The sequence below is a fragment of the Chenopodium album genome, chromosome 27, assembly GCF_948465745.1.
Source record: "Chenopodium album chromosome 27, dcCheAlbu1.1, whole genome shotgun sequence".
NCBI lineage: Eukaryota > Viridiplantae > Streptophyta > Magnoliopsida > Caryophyllales > Amaranthaceae > Chenopodium > Chenopodium album.
This window is the reverse complement of record NC_137860.1, coordinates 27,808,238-27,831,736: the sequence shown is the minus strand read 5'-3', so window position 1 is coordinate 27,831,736 and position 23,499 is coordinate 27,808,238. Positions and strand designations below refer to the sequence as shown.

Genomic DNA, 23,499 nt, shown 5'->3' with positions numbered 1-23,499 from the left:
TAAACCTGTGAGGACCCTGAACAATATTCAAGAGAATTACTGGCGTGCTACCGCCACGTGTTCAAACGTTAAGGCTTTATCAGAAAATAGCAGCGGAAAAACTAAATCAGTTATAAATAAGTTTCAAAACCAACGAATGAAACCAAATTAAGTCATACAGCTTGGAATCATTAAGGCCCTTATTCAAAACCCAATAAAAGTAGTAAGTGATTAAATTCAGTGTTCAAATAAATTCAAACCCAAAAGAAATAGTGTCGAATAAAAATCGAATTAAAATAAATTCAAACTTGCAAAAGAAATAAAATGCGAACAACCAACTCTCAACTCAAGATCCCACAACCCTGATGAATGCTGCATGTGTAAGAACCTGTGGTAATTCTGCTCCCCAATATTACAAGTGTAAAAATTGGATCGTCACATGGTCATTGAAAGGCGAAGGCCATGACCAAAGAAAGACACACAAAGCACGCAATCAGCAAAGCTGAGTACATACAAGCTGCAAAATAAATTAAGAAATCCATAACATGCTACTAATAATCAATCATCATGCATCATTAAATTATAGACTCAACACACGACTCAACTAATTATATTACTAAGACTCCATTAATTAATAATAGATAAATCATTATTTTTATTCATTGGATTACGCAGTAGACAAGGTTGTCCAACCCATGCTCCATTTGGAACATCAATAAAAGAAAAACCCCATGCCTCCTTTCGGAAACATCAATAAACATCCAACGACCACAGGCACGACTCCGTGACCGTAGTTAGTATGAGATCTCACCTAACTCCTAGTTTTGAAAAATATTTGAAATAAGAGACTCGTAGATCAGACGGCCTCGATAAAAGTACACGGCTAATACCCCATGTACCCCAACCCCTGATTGTCATTACTCCAGAAGTGCACCAATCCAGAGTTTTATTGCTCATCCATCTTGCACTTTACGTGATTTACAGGTTTAGACTTGGTGATGACTCATATGCATAACAATTCAATCAATCCAATATCAATTCAATCAAGTAAAACAACTTTTCAATTTCAATTCTTGATTTATTAGTGGCAAGCAACATTTATTATTTATTCCTTTACTACCTCGGTGTATAAACACCTTGAGTGCATAAGGCACCCCAAAACCTCAACCTCGTCTTAGAAGACTTAAATTCTTCCTTTACTCATCCTACTTGCATAATCATGAACGAGTAATAAATTAATCATTACACCAATCATATACCTTTGCCTCTAAGCGCACCTTGCATAATTAGAGCACAAATAATACTTGCAATATAAAATAGTGCACATCATACGAAATGCACAATGTATAACCAAACAATTTAACTCAGTCATCCCTATACATGATACTAAGTTCTCGATCCGTCGTCCTTAAACATGCACCTAAAAGAAAGGTTTTGTAACTTGTATGTACCTTGAGCAAACGAATTGGTATGCCACTTTACTAACTAGAAATCACCTTCAATAAACTCCTCTCCTAAGCAAAATAATAACATCTCAATCAATACCCAATCAATCAAATTTACAGCAATACTAACTTACTTTAAAACCTTCAAAATCCAAATCAAACAACACTTTAAAACCTTCCCTTTTGTTAAAATTAAAGGCTTATATATAGTTCTTTAAATTTTTCTTCATAAAAACCTTAAAATACACTCTTATACATGAAATTACAGCAAGTTCAAAGTCTAATAAAAATCTAAAAATTATATAAAAACCCCTAAAAATCTCCCTTTTTAATGGGTGATTAAACCCTCTTTATAAAACATCAAAAGTAGTACTTAGAAACTATTTCCAACACTTAAAACTTCAATAAATACATATATTTATGCTTAATTAACTTTAAACATAATTAATTTTATTAATCAAACTCAAGGATAATATTTTAAGTATAAAAAAAACTTCGTTAAAATCAAAAACTGCCCGAAAATCATATTTAGAGGCTGAATTTGGCCACGAGAGTTTAGAATCTGATCGGGATTAATATTAACGAACGAAAATCTAAAAATTAAAACACGAATCTATGTGTTCAAAATAATCTGGAATTAAGTTAAACTAATCAGTAGTTATAATCACCAAAATTTCAAAACATCATTACTATAAAATCCCTAAATCAATTGTTCATAAAAACCCTAAAATCATGATTTTCAATAAATTGAAACCCTAGGTTTATAATTCATAAAATGTGAAATTTATAACATAAATATAATCTGAAATTTATAATCTTTATACCATTAAAATATAATTTGATCCTAAAAATATAATTTTTATACTAAAATCAAAATCCAAAACAATTAAATTAACATTAAGCAAAATAATGAAACAAAAGAGGATGAAAATAAGACTAACCTTTTTGTGTGGGAAATTTTTTGGAGATTCATGAGGTATTTATAGGAAAGAATTATTTTAGGGTAAAAAGAAAGATTGGGCCTCATAAAAATAATGGGTCGATTAAGTAAACAAATGGGTTAGACTTGTGTGATTGGACATAAATTGTAGAATAAAGGTGCATAAAATAATTTGTTCAAATAATTTTCGACCCAGATTAATAATTTGAAAATTTTGAAATTAAATTATGAAAAATAACAAATAAATATTATAAATAAAATAAATTTTCATTTATAAAATATTTAAAAATACGGGGAATTACACATACTTATATTTTAGGGTAGGGTCTTGGACCTACAACCACTCAACCACCTATTAGGCTACTAGTGTTGGATTAAGGCCCTGTTCTCTTCACCTTAATTTTGCTGAACTGAAATTATTTTTACTCAACTGAAATTATTTTTGTTGAACTTAAATTATTTTTATTGAACTTAAATTAATTTTACTGAACTGAAATTATTTGTACTGATTTTCTACTATAATTCCTCTTTAAGAAAACTGAATTTTACTGAACTGAAATTAATTTTACTGAACTGAAATTATTTTACTTAGGCCCTGTTTGATTCACCTTAATTTTGCTGAAATGAAATTATTTTTACCGAACTGAACTTATTTTTACTGAACTGAACTTAATTTTACTGAACTGAAATTATTTTTACTGAAATTAAATTATTTTTACTGAACTGAAATTATTTTTACTGATTTTCTATTATAATTCTTCTTTAAGAAAACTGAATTTTACTGAACTGAACTTATTTTTACTGAACTGAAATTAATTTTACTGAACTGAATTTATTTTTACTGAACTGAAATTATTTTTACTTAATATTATTTTTTTAAGGTGAAAAGAACAAGGCCTTAATACGTAGTATTATTTTTTTAAGGTGAAGAGAACATGACCTAACTAAAAAACTTATGAAAGAAGCTAAAGCAAAGGTTTCCCTAAGAAGCTACTCCGGCCCCGTTCTTTAGAGCTGCTTTGCTCTGCTGAAATCTGCTCTGCTTTGCTAAAATCTGCTCTGCTTTGCTTCAATCTGCTCTGCTCTGCTCTGCTTAAAAATAGTACTTAAAAATAGCTGTTTCAATCTGCTCTGCTTCAATCTGCTCTGCTCTGCCCAGAAGCTCAAAAGAACAGGGCCTCCGTACGACACAACCTTGGTTAGTCATAGTCGGGACAAATTGGCGGGAAATTCCCTATATTCTCAATTTAAGCAACTCCAATTCCCCCTCCAATTTCTAGGGTTTATGTTCTCTGTGATAAATGATTATTAGCTTTCAATTCCCCAAATTAATAATTTTAATTATTCAATAGCAATGCCGATATACAACATCAAAGGAATCAATGTCGATTTCCCTTACGACGCTTACGATTCTCAGATCGATTACATGGATAAAGTCATTCAATCACTTCAACAAGTAAGCTTTAACCTTTTCAATTCATTTTTGGGGGATAATTATTGCTGTATATTATTTGAATTAATTCTTCAATTGTAGAAATGCTGTAGAAATCACAGAAAATTTCGACATTGTTTTAATTAATAAAATTTTAAATTAAATACAACCCTATTCCGGATTTTAATGTCACGTTACTAGTTCAAATTATGAGTGTCAATTAGTAATTCGTGATGCAGTGAGTATACCTGTATACGGATACCGTGTGGTGTTTTCGGGAGTTTTAGTAGTTGAATGAGGGTTTGAGACACTGAGTTATCTTGTTTGTATATTATGCTTTTGAATTTGATTGGAATTAATTAATTTGACAAGCATTACGGTTCGAATTGGCCGGTTAGTGTAGTGGGCAGTATTTATTTTGTTGATGGATGGTCAAATGTGAGATTTAAATGTCACGTTACTAGTTTAAATTACGACTGTTAATTATTAATTCGGGATGCAGTGAGTATACTGTGTGGTTTTTTCGGGAGTTTGAGTATTTGAGACACTGAATTATCTTGTTTGTATATACTGCTTTTGATTTTTATGGGAATTGGTTAATTGGCAAGCATCACGGTTCGAATTGGCCAGTTTAGTGTAGTGGGCAGTATTAGTTTTGTTGGTGGATGATCAAGTATGATTCATTTAAATGATGTTTGATATGACAGAAAAGCAATGCATTGTTAGAGAGTCCTACAGGAACTGGGAAAACATTGTGCCTTTTATGTGCTACATTGGCTTATAGGGCAAGTTTGGGTCCTTTCGCCACTGGTCTATCTGTAAATAATAACGAGTCGTCAGGTAGCCAATCATCGCAGTCTGCTGGCTCACTGCTGCCAAAAATTGTATATACTTCTCGGACTCATAGTCAGCTACGACAGGTGATTCAGGAGTTGAAGAAAACAAGTTACAGGTGAATATGTTGAATGCATGCCTGATTTCTCTCTAAAGAAATTGTGTTAGTTTGAATCAAAGTCCTTTCTTTAATGTGCAGTTGTGCTGGCATAGATTTGTTTGGTTTGATCTTCACTTATCTGTACTGAGCTTTCTTCTTTGATGTTTTCCGTTCCTTATTGCCAGCCGAGACGTATGTTTTTTGTTTGAATGTCTTACAAGCTACAACTATAAGATCTATTTTTTCGATTATTTTCCTTGTTAATTTTAAATTATATGATTTTTTTGGGGGCTTGGTTACTGCCATTTCATTAAATTTATTAACTAATTATCTAGTATTTGCAATGTAGTCTTATACATCACAATATGCGCCACTGATTTTGGTCCTACTAGCATTTATGTTTTACTTTTCTTCAATAATATATTTTCTCACATTCATTTTCTCTGAATGTGTGGAACAGATGCTTAGTTGATTATGTTAAGCTGCCTTATCAAATTATTATATGAATATGCTTTGTTTGATTCATGAGTTCATTGTGCAGACCGAAAATGACTATTTTAGGATCTCGTGAACAACTTTGTATTCATGATAAAGTCAAATTACTTAAAGGGAGAGCACAAACCAATGCTTGCTCTTTTGCTCGAAAAAGACGGAGCAAACATTATTGTAAACATCACAAGCTTACACCCGGTATTATCTTTTTCTCCCTTTATATGACATCTTTTCATAAAGATATAGATGATTGTTTTGAATGTGCATGAGAGAATTGTGAAAATGAATTACTCCTATCAACAAATTTATGCCCCATTGCCCTTACCTCTCATTATTCTGACTTTCTACCAAGAAATCCTCCTACAGTCTCTCCATTTTAACAGTTTATTTTTGGAAATCTAATTTTAAAATTTATATGTAGGACATGTGGCATTTAATTCATGCCATCCTAATATAGTATACTATATATTTGAGTACTTGACTACTGATTTTGGCCTAAAGGACTATTCTACAAATTTAATATTAGAGCAATGAGATGGGCCCTAATAAAAAAATTGCTAGTTGGCTCATTGACAATGTCACTAAAGTTCTCTTTTGAAAATATTCCATTCCATGTGCACGTTGTTTATATTCATTGGATTTATTTGAAGTTGAGATTTCAGAAAATTTATGAAATTAATTTTGTTGTGCTGCATTTACAAGGCTTAAATTTCCATTGTTAAGATTGTGCTTACATATTGTTCTCCCTTCTCATGACTTCTAATTCACATTTTTTGTTAATCCCCTCATGCTATGTCTCCTTGTGATTTACTGATGCAATGTCTCCTTGTATTTATGTCTTAATGATTAAAGTTTCCTTGTGATTTTGGTAGGTTTGTGGCATGTATTACACATTTACACTAGTGTACCCCATTTGAATCTATTATTGGAAATTGAGTGATAATTGTCTCTAAGAAGTTTCCCTCTAGTTGGGCATAGATTTGTATATAATTGTCTCACCTTGACATCTTATAGTGTCCACACTTGTGTGTTTTACTTCTTTCTTTGGCAGATTTTGTCAAAAGCAATCCTCACATTGGAGATGAACCTATTGACATCGAGGATCTACTTAATGTTGGGAAAAGCTGTGGACCGTAGGTGTTAATACTAGTAAACTTATTTTTCTTCCTTGAGCTCCTACCCCTCCACCCCCTCTCTCGTATGAACTTAATGGTGACAAGCCATTGATGAGCTTTGCTTGTATGCTATTTTATTATTGTTTAGCAAGATTTGTGACCAGTTACTTTTGTGTAGGTGCCCATACTATGTGTCACGTGAGCTGATTAAATCTGTTGACATATTGTTTGCCCCCTACAACTATCTCATTGAACGCGCTTATAAAAAATCCCTTGGAATAGAGTGGAACAGCAGTATATTGATATTTGATGAAGCTCATAATTTGGTGAGTAGGATATCTTGTATTTTGTTTGTGATGGAGGTTTATGTTAAGTCTCCATTATTATACAACTGGCTTTTTCATTTTATTACTATTTAGTACTTTTGTATGTAATTATATTGTTCATTACAGTTTTATTGTGTGCATGCTTAATCATAATTTTAATAATCGTCTCGGTAGTGTATACCTTGCTTATGGCTGGGGCTCCAGGTAATTCCAGGCAGGTTATAACCCTGAACCTAATCTACATAGTTTCTTGATTTTCTTCCTTCCTCTCCTCTCCTTGTTCCCTCACACCCATGTCCATAAAAATCTATCCAATCAGCCAAGGGTGGGCAAATAAATTGTCCTTACGGTCCACCAACCAGCCACTCTGATTCTTATTCGCATGCTTTAATAATAGTTATGATTGTTTTTTCTTAGATTACAAAAGAGATTCAATAATTCATGTCAACAATGGATATATGCTCACTACTATGTTCATGATTGATTATTCTGTCAATTCCACTAACAATGCTTCAGCCTTGTGGCCTGTGCAAAGCACCCCCGCCCTTCTTTTTCCCATAGAACATTTTTGTATTTTTTTGACTTTTACCACAAAAGAAAAATCAAAAAATTGTTTTTTACCACCAAAACTTTTAAAAGTTCAAAAAAATTGTTTTTTACCACATGTCGTCAAAAACCTAACGGAAATTTTTTAAATTCTTCGATTTTCGTGTCAAACACATGGTGTTTAGGGGTTTTGGGGGGCATTCTGGATCTTTGGGTCCAATTTGAGGTCATAATTGACATAAAATGATCGGAAATTCTTCCTTTTGTGTGTTTAAAAATACCTTGATTTGCGTGTAACCCGCAAAACAAGGTATTTCTGATCATATTTTGTCAATTCTGACCTCAAATTGGACCCATAGAGCTAAAATGCCCCCCTAAACCTATGAATAACATGTTTCACGCACGAAAATTGAAGTTTTTTTTTTAAACCGTTAAATTTAATGGTTTTCTTGACGGTAGGTGGTAAAATGCAATTTTTAGAAATTTTTTTAGTGGTAAAATAAAAGTTTAAAAAGTTTTGGTGGTATAAAACAATTTTCTGATTTTTTTTTGGTGGTAAAAGTAAAAAAATCCTTTCTTTTTTGATGATGTTGGAGGAATTTATTCCACCTCCCTCCTTGACTTGTTTTGTTTCTTCATTTTTATATTTTCATTGTGACAATTAGGTAATAAACTGTTAGGTGGAAATATGTTATAGTATTTCTTTGCCAGTTAACCCTAACCCCAACTAGACCCACCTTCTTTGCTAGTTAACCCTAATCCCAACACCAAGCTTAAGACCCACCCTTTGCCACCCCACTTGAATTGCCCTAAGTCATCATCACCACCACCACCACCATAGGTAGTCAGTCGTACACCCTTTTCAGAGAATCCGCAAGCATACCTCTTCCCCAAATGTCTTTGACTCCCATCGTCATTGTCACCATACTGTCGCAATGATCAACCACCACATTTACTGTCACCGACCTCAAAGACACAAAGAGAGAGGGAGAAAAAGAGTGGAACCACCTTTGCCATCAAGTTTTGTCCTACAATAGGTGTGTTCGGCTCTAGCTTTTGAGTATCTTTTAAGTACCTTTTAGTAGTTTGACCAAACTTAAATAAAATAGTTGAGTGTTTGGAATTGTAGTGGTGGGGTAGTGCTTAGTTGTGGAGGTAGCTTTTATCAAAAGCTAAAATTATTAGTTTTCAAAAAGTAATTGTAGTTAAATGTTTTCTTTTTTTCTCTCTCCTTTTATTTCTAATTTTGTTTTTAATTATATTTTTTTAGGAAAAAATATATTTAATTTTACATTTTGACGGGCTAGTCAACAACTACTTTACAGAACACTCATACTTTAATCATCTATCTGCTTAGCTAGTAACTTGTTGACAACTAACTGTTATTCCATAGCTAGCAGCTACCCGTACAACTACGTTTTGGTCAACATGACCTACAGTTAGAGAAAGATCTATCCCTTCAAGTTTCACCAAAATAATCTTTGAACTATACATTCTCTTGTTTCTAACTGATGTTTTTTTGGGAAATTTCTGAAATTTTGGGTTTCATATTTGAAGAAATTCATCTCATTCTTGTGAAATAGAATTTGGTGTATGTGAACTTTGGTTTAAACAAAACAATGGGCTATAAATGTAAAAGATTAGAGGTGGTTTTCTGGCGTAATATAGAATTCAGGTGAGCTTTGGCAGTGGTCTCCTATCTGGTAAGGAGAGAGAGGTTGACTGGTTGATGATGTGGTATTATGTTATTTTTGTCATTTTCACTTGCTCTCACCTTTTCTTTGGTTTGTGTTCCTTTCTACTTGGTTGCAAGTTAAAAAAAAAAAAAACTCGAAGTTTATAACTTAATTAGTTAATTATATACCTTGTATTTTTATGCAGTTACTCAGCCTTTTGCAGTTCAATCCATATCATTTTTTGACTCATAAAAGAGTGGAAAAATATGTCTTCCTTATATGCTATTTATATTGCTTAGGTTGAAATGGAAGTTTCTTGCTTTTTTAGCCTGGCACCAAATATAAATAATTTTTAGTAGCAGATGAGTTTGAAGTCTCTCTGTTGTGTAAAATGCAGGAAAGCATATGTTCTGATGCAGCGTCTTTTGACTTGCCTTCTTCATTGTTGTCTGCCTGCATTTCTGAAGCAAAAAGCTGCATTGACATATCTATCCAAAGAAGAGATATAGAAAAGTCCAGTGACAAGAGCTCTAATCCTGACAACTTTGCTATTCTTAGAGGTATCAGATCTATGACTGGTAGACTGGTACTCTGGTAGTGCTTGATATATGGGGACTTTTGATTTTTTAGTTTTTACTAAAACCTGACTATCATAGTTTTTCACTAGAATAAGTTTGTTTTATTTTATGTGGGATTTCCACTGGCCTTTGCCCTGAAATTGAATTTGATACTTTTGCTCTGTTGTTCAAACAGCCCTTTTATTGAAGCTTGAGAAGAGAATAGCTGAAGTGCCAATTGAGTCCAAGGAACTTGGTTTTACTAGACCCGGCCCTTATATTTATGAATTACTTGCTGATTTAAATGTCACCAGTAAGACTGTAAGCATGCTCACAGGAAATATTGAAGAAGCTGTTCTGCTTCTTGAAGAAGGTAAACAAGGAGCCTTTGTTAGTTGACAAGCTTGCATGATCTGAGTTACTGACAATCATATATATGTCCCTTCCCCCTTGCACCTTGTGTGGATATGCTTGTGTGCATGGATGCTTGTACTTCTGAGAATCCATGTATAAGCGTATGTGAAGACTGTTACCATTAATACTATCATATGCTTGCTCTCAATATCCATGTCTTTGCTGTAGATGCCAACGGAACTGAAAGTAAAGAGTCGCATGGAACCTCCTGCAAGTTGGAGACTTTGGGTGATATTCTGAATATGATCTTTAGAGATGGAGATACTTCTCATGCAAAGTATTACCGTGTAAGTTCTGCTATCCTCGGTCTCATGCTCCATTGTTTATTTGCTTTCCTTGCTAAAAAGGTGATGTCTGACAAGTCCACTTTGCGTAATTGCAGTTCCATGTTCAAGAGCGTTCGGCAAGTGATTTTGATGCTAATAAAGGTAAATCTTCATGAGTTGCTTAAATCTGGAGTTTAAATGTTTTTATAGAAGAAATGAAGTTTGTTGACTTGCTCTAATGTTCAAGGGAATGTCATTTGATCCATATATCACATTTATAATCTTTAATTTGCATTATTAGTCTATTAAATGTCATTCTCTAAACAATTTTAACTATGTACTCCATACATAAATTCCAGTCTGCATTTTCAGTCAAGGTCTAGCATGAACAAGCCTGATGACTTTTCTGCAATCACTAGCCCCTGCACTACTTAGTAGCTTGAGTACTGTTTAGTTGATTCACTCCGGTGAAACTTGAGTTAGAGATATTGATGCTTATTTGGAAGAGGGGGGATAAACTGATAGGTGGTGAAAATATGAAAAAAATTCATGTCTACTCTACATTATTAGGAATTGTTGTCACTTGTCAGGGTCAGGACATCTTCTCTCATAGTTCAGCATCATTAGCACTGGTTTTAAACTTTGACTCTAGTTGATGTGATATCTGTTTTTGTTTCATAGCTCAAATGAGTAAAATCTGGCATTTTATTTTTCTTTACTTATTATTATCAAGCTGGAGAAACCAAATGGGCAAGGTTGCAAACTCTTATGCTTGGTGAATAATACTAGTAGACTTGGGAGTTTGTATTTCTATGCTTAAGTGGTTGTATGCTCTCCATCCCCAAAATATTCTTCACATTACATTAATAATGTTGAACTTATAGTTCAGCAACTACAAATATACTCCCTCTGTTCCACGAAGTTCTTCCCATTTATTGTAGATACATACACTTGCATACCAATGTTGAGGTTGAGGTGGTGTAGTGGCATCGCTCCCCACCTCGTATCCTTGAGGTCTAGGGATCAAACCTCGTGGAACTTTTTTGAGGGATTTCCCTTATCTGAGTTATCTACCCCCTTGAGCGAGTTTCCATTCTTCTTTTCCTAAAAATAAAAAAAGTTATCATCATAAAAAAAAAAAAAAATCATAGTGTCATACCAAGGAAGATAAACAAAGTAATGTAAGTTGGTACTTGTGTTTACTTTTGAGGGGATAGATACAGTGTAATAAGAAATATGGTAAATAAAAGAGGGCCAAAGTGGGTAAACTCATAGTATTCTTTTAGCAAAAAAGAAATAAAGAAAAAGTGGGAAGAACTTCATGGATCAACCTTAAGTGTAATTTTGGAAGAACTTCATTGTACGAGGAAGTCTTGTTCAAAGATATAGCTGAATCATATAAACATATAGCTCAAAGGTAACATATAGTTCATAGTTTTTGGAGATATAGGTCATAGTGTTTTTAAAGAAGACAAAATTTCAGCAGTGGAAGTGAATGTGTATTTCAAAAATGATGCGCATGTTTGTTATATTTGAACATATATGTTCATAATTATTGAACTCTATTAGCATGAGGGACCAGAATGCACACACCGTGGTCCTAGGTCCATGCTATTATTGGTCTCTAATTATTTTTTTCTCTTGACATCATGACCCTTCCATTGAGTATTTTCTAATTTTTTTGGGTCCTAAATCTCCAATTACTGAAATACTATGCCTTCTAAATTTCAATTGAGAGAATTCCAAATATTTTCTTGGCATGTTAGAAGATTGTTTTTGTGATCGTTAGGGTTCATTGTCTGACAACATAGAAGTAATTTCTTGCTAGTTTACTTGTTCTAGTTCTCCTATTTTCTCAGGAGTGTTCTTTGTTTGAAAAAAGTGCTCACTTATTTTACGGTTCAGGTAATGTGTCTGGTGCTAGGACACTCAGTTGGTGGTGCTTCAATCCAGGAATTAGCATGGAAGACTTCTCCAAAAGAGGTGTTGGATCAATCATTTTAACATCAGGAACGTTATCTCCCATGGATTCATTTGCATATGAGTTGAAGCTGTAAGTTGGGACTGCTGGTTTTCTATGTTACACTACTACTATGTTCTTAATAGCTCTCTTGCCACAAAAAAAATGTAATTTTCTCTTCATATCAGGGAATTCCCCATACGATTGGAGAATCCTCATGTTATATCGTCAAGTCAGATCTGGGCTGGAGTTGTACCAGTGGGCCCATCTAATTATTCTTTCAACTCTTCTTACCGGACTCGTGATGTCCTAGAATACAAACAGGAATTGGGGAATGCCATAGGTATGCTGGACTGAATATTCTTCATTTGTCCTTTTAAAATTTGATAGACGATACATTTTAAGGCGTATTGTGATTATAACCTCTGTGATGAGTTATGACTGTGTATGGGAAAGATATAGTATGTGAATGATAAGAGATATCATGTCTCTCTATTGTTTTGAGGGATCAGGATTAAAGAAAAAGAAGAAAAATTTATTGTGGATCTCATGTAATGAAGTCTGGCTTGTATTTGTCATTTTGTCAAACTCTGGCTTGAGAGATGTATAATATGTACTTTCTCTTTTGATATTGCTTGTCCTCATCTTCTTTAAGGAAAGTATAATCTGGTCTTGGCGCAGGACTGTGACTCAATTTCCATATACATTATGTTCTCTGTTATGTGGTCAAACATCGCTTTCTGGCTGTAAAGAGATTGTAGAATTTTCAAAATGGAAGATCCTCATCTCCGCATGCCGGGCTGTCTTGGGCTGACTGTTTCTACGTTAGCTTGGGTGTTTCAAACAATATATTCCATGGGATACTGTAAAGATACATTGATTCAGAGTTGATTGACCTATAGTTCAACATATTTTTTGTTTACTTATTTATTGGAAGTAGCTTATCATTTTGATTGTACACAATCCCAGGCCTATAAAATTTTATCCGCCTTTTAAAAGACCAATGCTTTAATTAGTTAAATAACAGACCTTTTCACCTATGGCATCAGTTGTATATCTTAGAGGATGAATCTAGCTTTTCAAAGAATTCAGAAGCTATGTTCAGTCTTATATGGATGTATGATAGTAGCGAGAGAACATTAAGACCGTTGAACAGAATGGGAGTGAAAATTTGTTTTGATAATCCTGCAGGATACTACATTATGGCCTTTTCCAATTAACCTTTCCCTGTTGAGCTTTAGTAGTAGCTCAGCTGGTTGGAGCTCTGCTTGAGTTCTTGGACATCCTAAGATCAGGGCTTGTGCTGTGTGTGTATGTGGTGGATTTGGGGGTGGGGGGATATTGTATCATTTCAGTCTTTATGCAGTGTGAAAGTTTATTATAATTTCTTTTTACATGTTGTTTCTCACATTTGTGTCCTACTGACTCATATTGCAGTCAATTTTGCTCGGATAGTGCCCGATGGCTTGCTTGTATTTTTCCCGTCATACTATATCATGGAAAATTGTATCAGTTGTTGGAAGGATCATGTAAGAAATTGGATAAGTTGTTTATTCAGAGTTTGTGTTTGATTAGATTTCATTGAAATGATTTCACCTTAAGCTTCATTTTGCTAGTCTCGTGGAAATTTGGCTACTCAAAGTACTATATGGGAAAGAATTTGCAAATTTAAACAACCTGTGATTGAACCTAGACAGTCTTCATTATTTTCTACATCGATTGAGGTAACTTAACTGTTCAGTTTCGTCAATTGGCTTCCTTTCTTATGCTATTTTCAACTTGTGAACCTGATGCAATGGTACTAATTGCAGGATTTCACATCCAAGTTAAACAATCCATCTACATCTGGAGCTGTGTTTTTTGCTGTTTGTCGTGGCAAGGTACAAATTAAGAAATAGTGATGATGTAGCTCTCAATGCAATGTTGTTTGCTGGCACACTGAAATAAAGGATCTAGGATACTTGATTATGTGATATATGCTTCCATGCAAATAAATTGACCTATAAATGTGAGAAGATGAGCCCAAAACATTGAGTAAAGGGAGGATTCAGATCAAAGGCGTTTCCCGTACCAGGGAAGTATTGGGTATGGGGTATGGCCTAAATACGTCCCCGGGACGTCTCACTGAAAATGGATACGGCTAACTTTTGTGAGTATGGAGCGTGTGATTAGTTGGGACATCTTGGCGATGGCTTGACCGTCAATCTGCGGCCCCCTTCTAATTTTGAAATTTCAGCCACTCAAAAAGATATAGGAGCCAAAAACTTTTCTACGACTGGAAGATCTAGGGAAGTTGGTGGCCTGGTGGTATCGGGAAACCATACTAGTTTGAGAAAATCATACTCGAATTTTATGTACTAGTACTACAATGCGTCAGACAACAAACATAAGAAAGATTAGTTACTTTTGGTCCTGAGCCTTTTCATTCGCTGGCCCAACTTCAATTCCTTCGGTCTCTTTTTCTTCTTTATGCTTGTAAATGTAGTTAAATTTTGTACACATATTATATGTCAGAAGCACATTGCTGGTCTGGACTATACTTGCGAGCTGAACCATTTAGGTTATCTGGTTCAGTATCCAGTAATGAAACTTATATCCTTGAGCCGTTGGGAGAAGTGTGCTTAAAGAAATTTCCAACTCCGATTATTGGCTTTAATTTTTATTTTGGCATATTGCTGTTTATTTTCATGTTTAAGTTGAAAATGAACTACAGCTTCTTCAACTATCTTTCTTGTGTGTTCTATTTTATTTACAGGTCAGTGAAGGATTGGATTTTGCAGATCAATCTGGGAGAGCTGTGGTCGTTACTGGATTGCCATTTGCCTTAAGGACAGATCCTAAGGTTCATGTCTTTTTATATTAACTTCCAAATGATAGTTAGTAATTTAGTATCAATTGCATAGTGTTGATGAAGTTATAGATTACTCAACTTTCCGTCGATGTTTGGTAAAGAATAATTGCATGCAGTTTCGGAACTGAGGATATGGTGGTTCATATCATCTCAGACATGACCTTTTTCTCTTTGATGGTTAATGTTGAGCAATATATTTAAATTATGTTCTATTAATCACAGCAGGTTGTCCTCCTGTGATCCTGTCTTTACTTCCCCAAACCAGACTTGTGATAGTCAACAAAAGCTCATTCACCATTGAATTAAAATAAGGTTGCCACTTACGTAATAGCTGTTCAGTAACAGAATTTGAGATTTCCATTCACGGCATGCTGTACTTAGTGTACTATAACTCGTGTTTAATATTATGCATCATAGACTGTTTTTCTATATCATATTGCAATGGTTTCAAAGAATAATATGAATATCTTCTTGGACACTGTAGTTTGTGCTGAATCAATAACATACAGTAAATGTCTTTATTATTGGCCCATAATTTTCTCCACTTATAGAAAGTCAAACTGATACAATAAGCATTGTGATGCAGAGCTTTGCTTGGAGAGATAGTAGGAACAATAGAAAATGTATTTATTACCTCTGTTTCATATTGTGTGCAACAAATGAGTTTGTACGGACTCCTTGGCAAAATTAGTTTGTGAGTGTTGAATGAAGCGAGGAAGATAGAGATGCATGTGATGAGAGGTGAGAGATAGAAAGAAATGACAACTTAAAAAGAAAAAAATAAAACATTTGTTGCACATAATGTGTAGAAACCGTTTTTAGTAAATATTGCACATAATATGAAGTGGAGGTAGTAATTTGAGAAAATACCCCCTGAAAGTTCTTCCATAATAGGCATTGGAAAATATGTACACACAAAATGAGTTTGAAATAACTTAGTACTGAGAGTCTGAGATGTAGTTTATGCGGAATTTGTGGGATGGCTTGCACAACCTTTCTACTGTGATTGAAGAGAAGTTGGCTCTATTAAGTATTAACAGCCTTCATCTTATATAAAAGGAGCAAAAATTTAACATACCTCTCATCGCTAATTCTTCAGTATCTTAATTAAGAATTTGTATGGAAATTTGATTTTGCTTTTGAGTAATATTGGGCATGTCACACTAAATATATCTCGAATTTGATTTGCATGAGATGCCTAGCATATTGGTTAAACAGATTGATTTTCCACTAATCTTCTTTGTTGTTTTGTGTCTGATTCTTTTGAACATAATTGTTGATCTCTTTTAATTCGATCTGTGATACATAATTGAATAGTTTGGCCTTGAATATTACAGAATGGTCAATCCAAACATATTAGAGGGTAACAAAATTGTGTGGTTTTCAATTGTTTATTCTTCCCTTGAAATTTAAGTTACTCCTATTTATTTATATGATCGCTTGCTTCCATCGTTTGTTCTTGTTATTGGGTCTGAAGTTCTTCCCACGATTTGTTAACTGTAGGTCCGACTTAAACGTGAATTTTTGGATGAACACGCACGGGATCAAAATACAGGTCATAAGGTATGTGGATGCAGCATATAAGATTGCTTCTGAAAAGGACTTTCTTGCTCTTGCTAACTGAAGATCTTCAATGGCAGCCTCTAACAGGAGAAGCATGGTATGATCAACAAGCTTCTCGGGCTGTAAATCAGGCTGTTGGACGTGTAATCCGTCATCGCCATGATTATGGAGCAATAATATTCTGCGATGAAAGGTTTACTTAGTCCCTATTCATTTTTTGTTGAATTCTTTCCACTTTTGCCAATCACAGTAAATTGTGAATCTGCTATGTTACCTGAAGGGCTGCGACTCAGTGAAAGTTCATTTTTTTTTGCATGATAGGTTGCTATGCCTTTTCTTTGTTATCAATTTCCTAAGCATTAACATTTATTATCCGAGTTTCTTTTATCTGTCTGTCATGTCAATTTGCTTGATAAGACCTGTTATTATTATTATTATTATTGTTATTATTATAATTTCAGTGTGGCAATTGGGTGTAATATGTTTTATTAAAACCACTGAAAAATGAAGCTCATCACAGTACTTACCCACTCTTAACTATAATTGAGTACAGTCAGGAATACATAGTACATTCAATATAAAACAAAAAGTCTGTCAACAGTGATCATAGAATGACAGCAGAAACCTGAGCGACTTTCCTGTTTCTTACGTAATGCCATTCATGCACAAGCGGAGGGCTGAGAATTAAATTCTTTTGGTGTCGTCAGGATATTATCTTCTACTTAATACCACAAATATAAGAGAATACCTGCTATTTCATAAAGCAGCACTGGATCCAGCTAGACAACACCTTCTGACAACTTACACTCACTGATCTGAATAGATGAAACTTCAATCTCAAATGTCCTTTGCTCCTCTCCTTTTACATGCACCACTACGTGCTCAAGGAGCCAAGTTTAACTGTCCTGTGATCCTAGGCAACTAATTTTTCCTTTTCCTAGCCACTGGAACTTCTTTTCTTATATTCTAGAACTCCTAACTATGATTAAGTTTGTAGGGGAAAGAACTTTAGGAAAAAAATGGAATCTTTCTTTGAGATGAGACCTTTGAAGGAGTCTGCCATTCCATAGAGCTACAGAAGGGACATTAGGATTCTAGCAACTCTTATTGGTAAAGGAAGCCTTTTATTTCAGTCATGCAGCTGTATGCACTACGCATCACCTTTTTTCAAAACCTGTTTTGTAGAGTGACTTTAATCCAAAGCTGCTTCCTCTCCCCAGTTGTCTTGAATATAGAGATTGTGATGTCTTGATGTTCATGCTTTCTGTGTTTGCAACGGACTGCGCGCTCGAGATTATAACTCAAGGTAACACAATAGAAGAAAAATAAGGCAGCAGACGTTGATTGTAAATTGATATAGCCAAAAGGCTTTGAAGGAACATTTAAGCTTCAGTTGCTAAACTAAGCTATTATAACTTTTCTGAATGAATTGTTTTCCCCTTACTCCTTGCTATTTAACTTGCTATAATACTACACATGTGACTGAGCCTTAAGCCCTTAATTGCTAATACTAACTACTTTTGTCTTCTACCATAATATGCCAAAAGAACCACTGAAAAGCAACTCTGTTCTGATTAGTTGTCTCCTGCTTGTTGTTGTGGGCTGCCTGTGTCCTTCTGTTGCTGCCTTCTTTTGCTGTAGGTGTGCACAATAGGTGGTCGTTGGTGTGTTACAGTGTTCCCTTAATTGATCCATCCGAAATAAAGGTTGATTTATACCTTACTCAACCAGCCAATAAGTAATTGTAGCGAAGTAAAATCTTCTTGGTTGATTACAATTTTCCAGATAGTGACATTATTTCATAGCACATCATTATCTGTGAGCGTCTAAACCCTCTCTTTATAAATGCTACATCTTCAATCGTAATTATCTGATTCCCTAATCCCCCCGCGAACTGCAACTGATTAAGGAGTATAAATACATTGAAGTGGTATACTTTGGCCTAATTTATAATCGGTAGCAAATTGTGTATTTGTACACAATCTTGTACTGGAGAATTAGCCATCAATTGATTCCGGCCCGTTGAACCCATATTTCATTGCTTTCCTACTTACTATCCATGGGAACTTGCTGTCTTATCTGGCTGGCAATGTATTTAGCATTTTAGGTTGGTGAATAGGGACATAAATTAAACTGAAAGAGTAGGTGGATAGTTCTGATTTTTATCCCAAAAGTGTTTATGATCTGTTCAGTGACTGACTAACTGGTCCTGAATTTCTGCACATCTAAGGGGAACTAAGAGGAAGAGTAAAACAAGATGGAAAAGATAAAATGCAATGAGATGAATTAAGGATTATGAATTGTGGACTTGTTTATTCTACTTTGTACATAATAAGATTTTGGCTTCTCTTTTGAACAATCCTACTTTGTACTTGATTGGACTAAGTATGTCTTAGACTATTGTGTAAATCACTAAAACATGTAAATTTATGCAAGAAAGTGCAACTTGGAAGTCATGTGTAATTTGATTAGTCAACTAGTGATCATAGTTTTGGCTTAGTTGATGGTTAATTTTTTAGTTTCAAACAGGTTTGCGTCATCACATCGTCAGGCCCAAGTTTCACGTTGGATACAGCCTCATATCCAGGTGCATTTGCGAAGTTCTTTTTCAATCTGACGTACAATAGTGAAGATTTTCATTTTCTAGTTCTGGTCTTTCTAAAATTTGCGATTTCATCTTGCAGTGTTATTCCAAATTTGGAGAAGTTGTATACTCCTTAACCCGGTTTTTTCGTGCTGGAGCTCATCTCCCTGTGAAGGCTGAGCCAGTAGAAGCTGTTTACAACGGTTAAGTATTTTTGTTGGTGATTTTTTTTTTCATGTAAATTCTGTTTCTGATGTATTAATTTATTGTCCTATTCACGGCCATCAACGTTGTTTGTACTGCTGTGCCCTACAACTGCAGTTTTTCTCAAGTCTCTTAATTTGCAATCAGTTACTTTGTCACTTATGCCCTTAGTAACTTTTGTGTCATCACATGGCTGCAAGAATGAATCGTTTTTTCTTTAGGTTATTTTATCATGCCTTTTATGCCACTATGAAAGATCACCAATCAAGGATCATACTAAATAAAAAATGTTCAATTTCTTTCTGTGACTTAATTCACCTACAACAACAAAACCTTAGTCCCAAAATTATTTGGGGGCTACTTAATTCACATCTCTGAAGGAAATGTAATTTTGATATATTTTGTTCATAGTACCTAACATGAAGAATTGTCAACAAATTTGCTAGAATAATACTGTACTTTGCAAGATACCCCTGTACACTCAGTCATTTGCTGAACTAAAGATATACTGGTGTATTGAGGTTCTTTTGGGGGGAGGCTAAGTTGTAGATTGGCACTTGTTCTGTGTTGTTGCAGGGTTATTGCCTCTTCCATGGAAGTTGAAGAATAAAAAGCAGTATTAATATAATGACCCAGAGACTTAGGTTTAAAGTACTGAAGGTAGACATTAGGAAGCAAGTTATATAACGAACGGAACCATGGAAGGGAAGGCTGACCAAGAGAGAAAATTTTATATGGGTTATATAAGAGAGCTCTCAATGATGTTTCTGTGATTTTAAAGTGAATTACTTATTCATTTTCTTACAAAAATATATTATCATGTTGTCGACTTTGCACATTGCTGTTCAGTAGACCATTACTATTGTACTCTATATCACTGGTTACAGCAGGACTATAGGAATAATGGTTGAAGCTTGACAGTTGAAATCTTTCTGCAGGAAAGGCATGCAGCGAAAAGGCCTCTCTATCTCGTGACAATTGTTGTTCAGAAATGAAATTCAAAACTGTGGTAAGGCTGCATATTGCATGATCTGGAACCTTCTGCTGGGACATGGATATGCTATTAATGAATGCTTTTCCGACTAACTATTCCACTACATTTTTGGAATTTTTTGGTAGGCTGTGGATGAAGACTGCTGTATGGTGTCGTCATCTGCCAGAAACAGTGCTGAGAAAGGCAAAAGTGAAAGGCAGCTATATGAATTTCTTCCTGCTAATCGATCGTCCCTTGCGCGTCAAAAGCAAATGCAACCGAGTATCTTACTTGGGAGTGGAAGCAAGCTGCGTCCTTCTGGGACTAATTATAGGCATATGACCTCTGAAATAGTTGACTTGACAAGTGATGTTTCTTCTAATCGAAATTTAGATGTTGAATCGATTGTTAGTTGCTCTTCTAAGAGAAAGGGAGTTCATGAATCAAAGCCTGACAATACGGAGTATAAAAAGGCTCCTTGGGAGATGACCTCCGGTAACAAAGAAGTGAAATTGAAAGAAACTGTGCTAAGAAATGGCTATATGGAAGAAGTAAAATGTCCAATTAGTTTGACTAAGAAATTGAAAAGTAGCATTGCTAGTCCTTCAATAGAGGTTGGTGATAATATGACTGCACAAGCAACATCTTCCAGCCAGGCAAATCAGGGTACGCTTTCTTCATCTTGCCAGAATGATGAAGCTAAGGGACATAATTTTTTATCTCAGGTAATTGTCTTTGCATTTATTATGAATACTTCCAGATAATGTCCTATTCATGTATGATGCAAAATTGTTTGGTATTCTGAGCTACTGAAGCAGAGATATGCCTTTCTGCCTACCCCTATGATATAATCAGTTGTACTTATGATACATAGTTTGTGGATACGTAGCCCTTTATTATTCACCTTAATAGACAATTGTAGGGAAACTTTATTCAGATAAGATCTACCAAGCTCAATTCACGACTGAAAATGTCAGATAAGTTATAAGGGGGTTTCAGTATATATGTGTAAGATGTTGGAGATAAGAATTATCTATCACTAAGATATTTGACTCATTATCAGATGAATTTGGCTGTATAAAACTATGAGACTTATCTTCCAGGCTTCCACCATAAGTGCTAACTCTAAGCAATAAAAAGTTTCTTTTCTTCACCCACCCATCCCAAACCTTTTAGCTCATTTAATGATTTAAATGAAAATTAATCCTGGACTGGAGTTGGAGGTGGTGAATTTCCTTTATCTAATCTCAGACTATGACTTCTCCATTTTTATGACGTAGAATAAATTAGAACCTGTGTCAGTCTTCTGTTGCCTGTAAGTGGCTTAGCAATTATTTGCCCCAACATTAGTGAATTAGTGGTATGGTATGATGAGTTTCAAGTGACGATTTTTATGTCGCAATTCTTTGACATGCAATAGTGTATGTTTTTTGGCTTGCATTTTTTAAAAGTTTGGCACTGGAATGGAGGACTCTCTGTGTGCTTTGTATCGTTTATCATGCTTAATTGCAGGCGAATGTTAACCATTGGTAATATCCAGGAATTCTCATTTTTCCTCTACACCAAAAAATAGGCTCAGAGCTGTTATTAATTACTTTGTATGTGGTTTATGATCTAAGATGTAATAAATGCTAACTGCAAATGCTTTCTCTTGACCGCAGGTCCAACAGAAACTTAATGAGTCGGAGTACAAAGATTTTGTTGGTTATTTGAAGGCACTGAAGTCAAAAACTATGAAAATAGGTTCTGTTTTGCAATCTATTGCAAAACTGTTTTCTGGGCAAGAAAGGCTTTCTCTTCTAAAAAGGTAAGCCTGTCCTTATGTTGGCAGCGTATTACTTACTACATGCTCAAACTGTATGCAATAGTCAGCAATACTGATGGTCTTGAATGTTTATCCTCTCCTTTTTGCACTATCTCTGTACCCTAGCATAAAATCTTGTTAATTGGAAATTTAAACCACATTATGATCAACAGCGTATATAGGATATTCGAGAAATGCTATTATTTTGCATCAATTATTCTGATTACCAGAGTGATCCCCACCCGTATTTTTTTATTTTATTATTGATTAACATAACTATGTTTTTTTCTATCCTGTATTCCTTGCTCTGCATTTCAGTATTATTGCAATTTAGCAATAAATGTTATGTTCATGTCTGAGTGATTGTGCTGCTGATTTGTGACAGATTCAAGCAATATATCCCAGAGAAGTATCATACTTTGTATGAGGAATATTGTAACTCAGTTGATGGAACAGAAAAACCGTAAATTGTAAGAATATCTGCTTGTTGATAATATATTATTTCTGAGCTGTTACCATTCGATTTGTGCTATACTGGAATGAAGGATTTGGCCAGCGTTGAAGAAAATTATTCATTCTCTATGTAAATGTGCTATAGCTAAAAAACGTATCATTAGGATTTGCATAGTCCTCTATCTGAAAGAACATCTGTTGTCGCCCTTCACCTGTTGGGATCTTTATCCGGTCTTTCTTTTTGGTATCATTGATTATGGGCCATGCCAAATTTACAGGGCGAGGAACAAGGCCACCGTAGCTGAAGGCATTTCGGGCTGTAATTATGCTCCGTGACAGAAATTTTAGCCAAGTCTTGATTATAAACTTTTTTTTTTATTTTTAAAAACGGTAAACTACGGGGACTGCGTTCGCTTTTGGGGGGTGGGGGGATTGAGGCCATGAGGGGGCTTTGAGGAATCGAACCTTTATACTTTTTTTTTTTTTTTTTTTTGTTTTGGGGGGGGGGGGGGGGGGGGCCTTCATTATTAGGTAGTCTGCTAGAATAAACTGTGTTCGCTTGATAGTACTCAATTGTTTCAAATGTTTTCTAGGTAGTCTACAAAATAATTCACCTAGTTTTTTTTTTTTTTTTTAACAAAAAGAACAAAGTAATATTTATAACACTAATCGAGTAATTTTTTTAATGGCTGGCTACATATAAAAGTTGGTGAGAATAACATGCTCTCAAATTTATACTTGTATGTAATTCAAAGCACGGGGATACTGTTGATAAATTATTTTATTCTCGATTCTCTTAAGCTTTTATAACATCGTATATAAAATGTATTTAAAAATCAATTACTTTTTACATCATATTAGGAGCCTAAAAATAAAAGCTTTACAAACGCATTTAAAATGGAGTATTTAAAAATCAATTATTTATCACATTATAACGGGAGCCCTAAAATGAAAGCTTTACTAATAAAAAAATCCCATTAACACA

The 23,499-nt window shown here is 34.6% G+C and overlaps 1 protein-coding gene across 1 annotated transcript; it reads left to right on the top strand.

Moving 5' to 3' along the window:
- Positions 1–3,660: 3,660 nt before the first annotated feature.
- On the top strand, positions 3,661–22,850 carry LOC145619926 (regulator of telomere elongation helicase 1 homolog). The gene is made up of 24 exons (XM_081674605.1): positions 3,661–3,820; positions 4,504–4,748; positions 5,272–5,420; positions 6,274–6,355; positions 6,516–6,663; positions 9,283–9,445; positions 9,639–9,815; positions 10,025–10,143; positions 10,239–10,284; positions 12,028–12,175; positions 12,271–12,425; positions 13,520–13,611; positions 13,699–13,806; positions 13,894–13,962; positions 14,838–14,924; positions 16,437–16,496; positions 16,574–16,689; positions 19,026–19,083; positions 19,181–19,283; positions 20,223–20,293; positions 20,404–20,982; positions 21,919–22,064; positions 22,447–22,524; positions 22,607–22,850. Exons 1-24 carry the CDS (start codon positions 3,719–3,721, stop codon positions 22,848–22,850), a joined length of 3,345 nt encoding a protein of 1,114 aa, XP_081530731.1. The 5' UTR covers positions 3,661–3,718.
- The last annotated feature ends 649 nt before the right edge of the window (positions 22,851–23,499 follow it).

Excerpts from the sequence above, each read along its gene's own strand:
- LOC145619926 (XM_081674605.1), top strand. The coding sequence starts at position 3,719 with ATGCCGATATACAACATCAAAGGAATCAATGTCGATTTCCCTTACGAC. Across the intron at positions 3,821-4,503 it reads TCATTCAATCACTTCAACAA|AAAAGCAATGCATTGTTAGA; the intron begins GTAAGCTTTAAC and ends TTGATATGACAG. Across the intron at positions 16,690-19,025 it reads ATAATATTCTGCGATGAAAG|GTTTGCGTCATCACATCGTC; the intron begins GTTTACTTAGTC and ends AGTTTCAAACAG.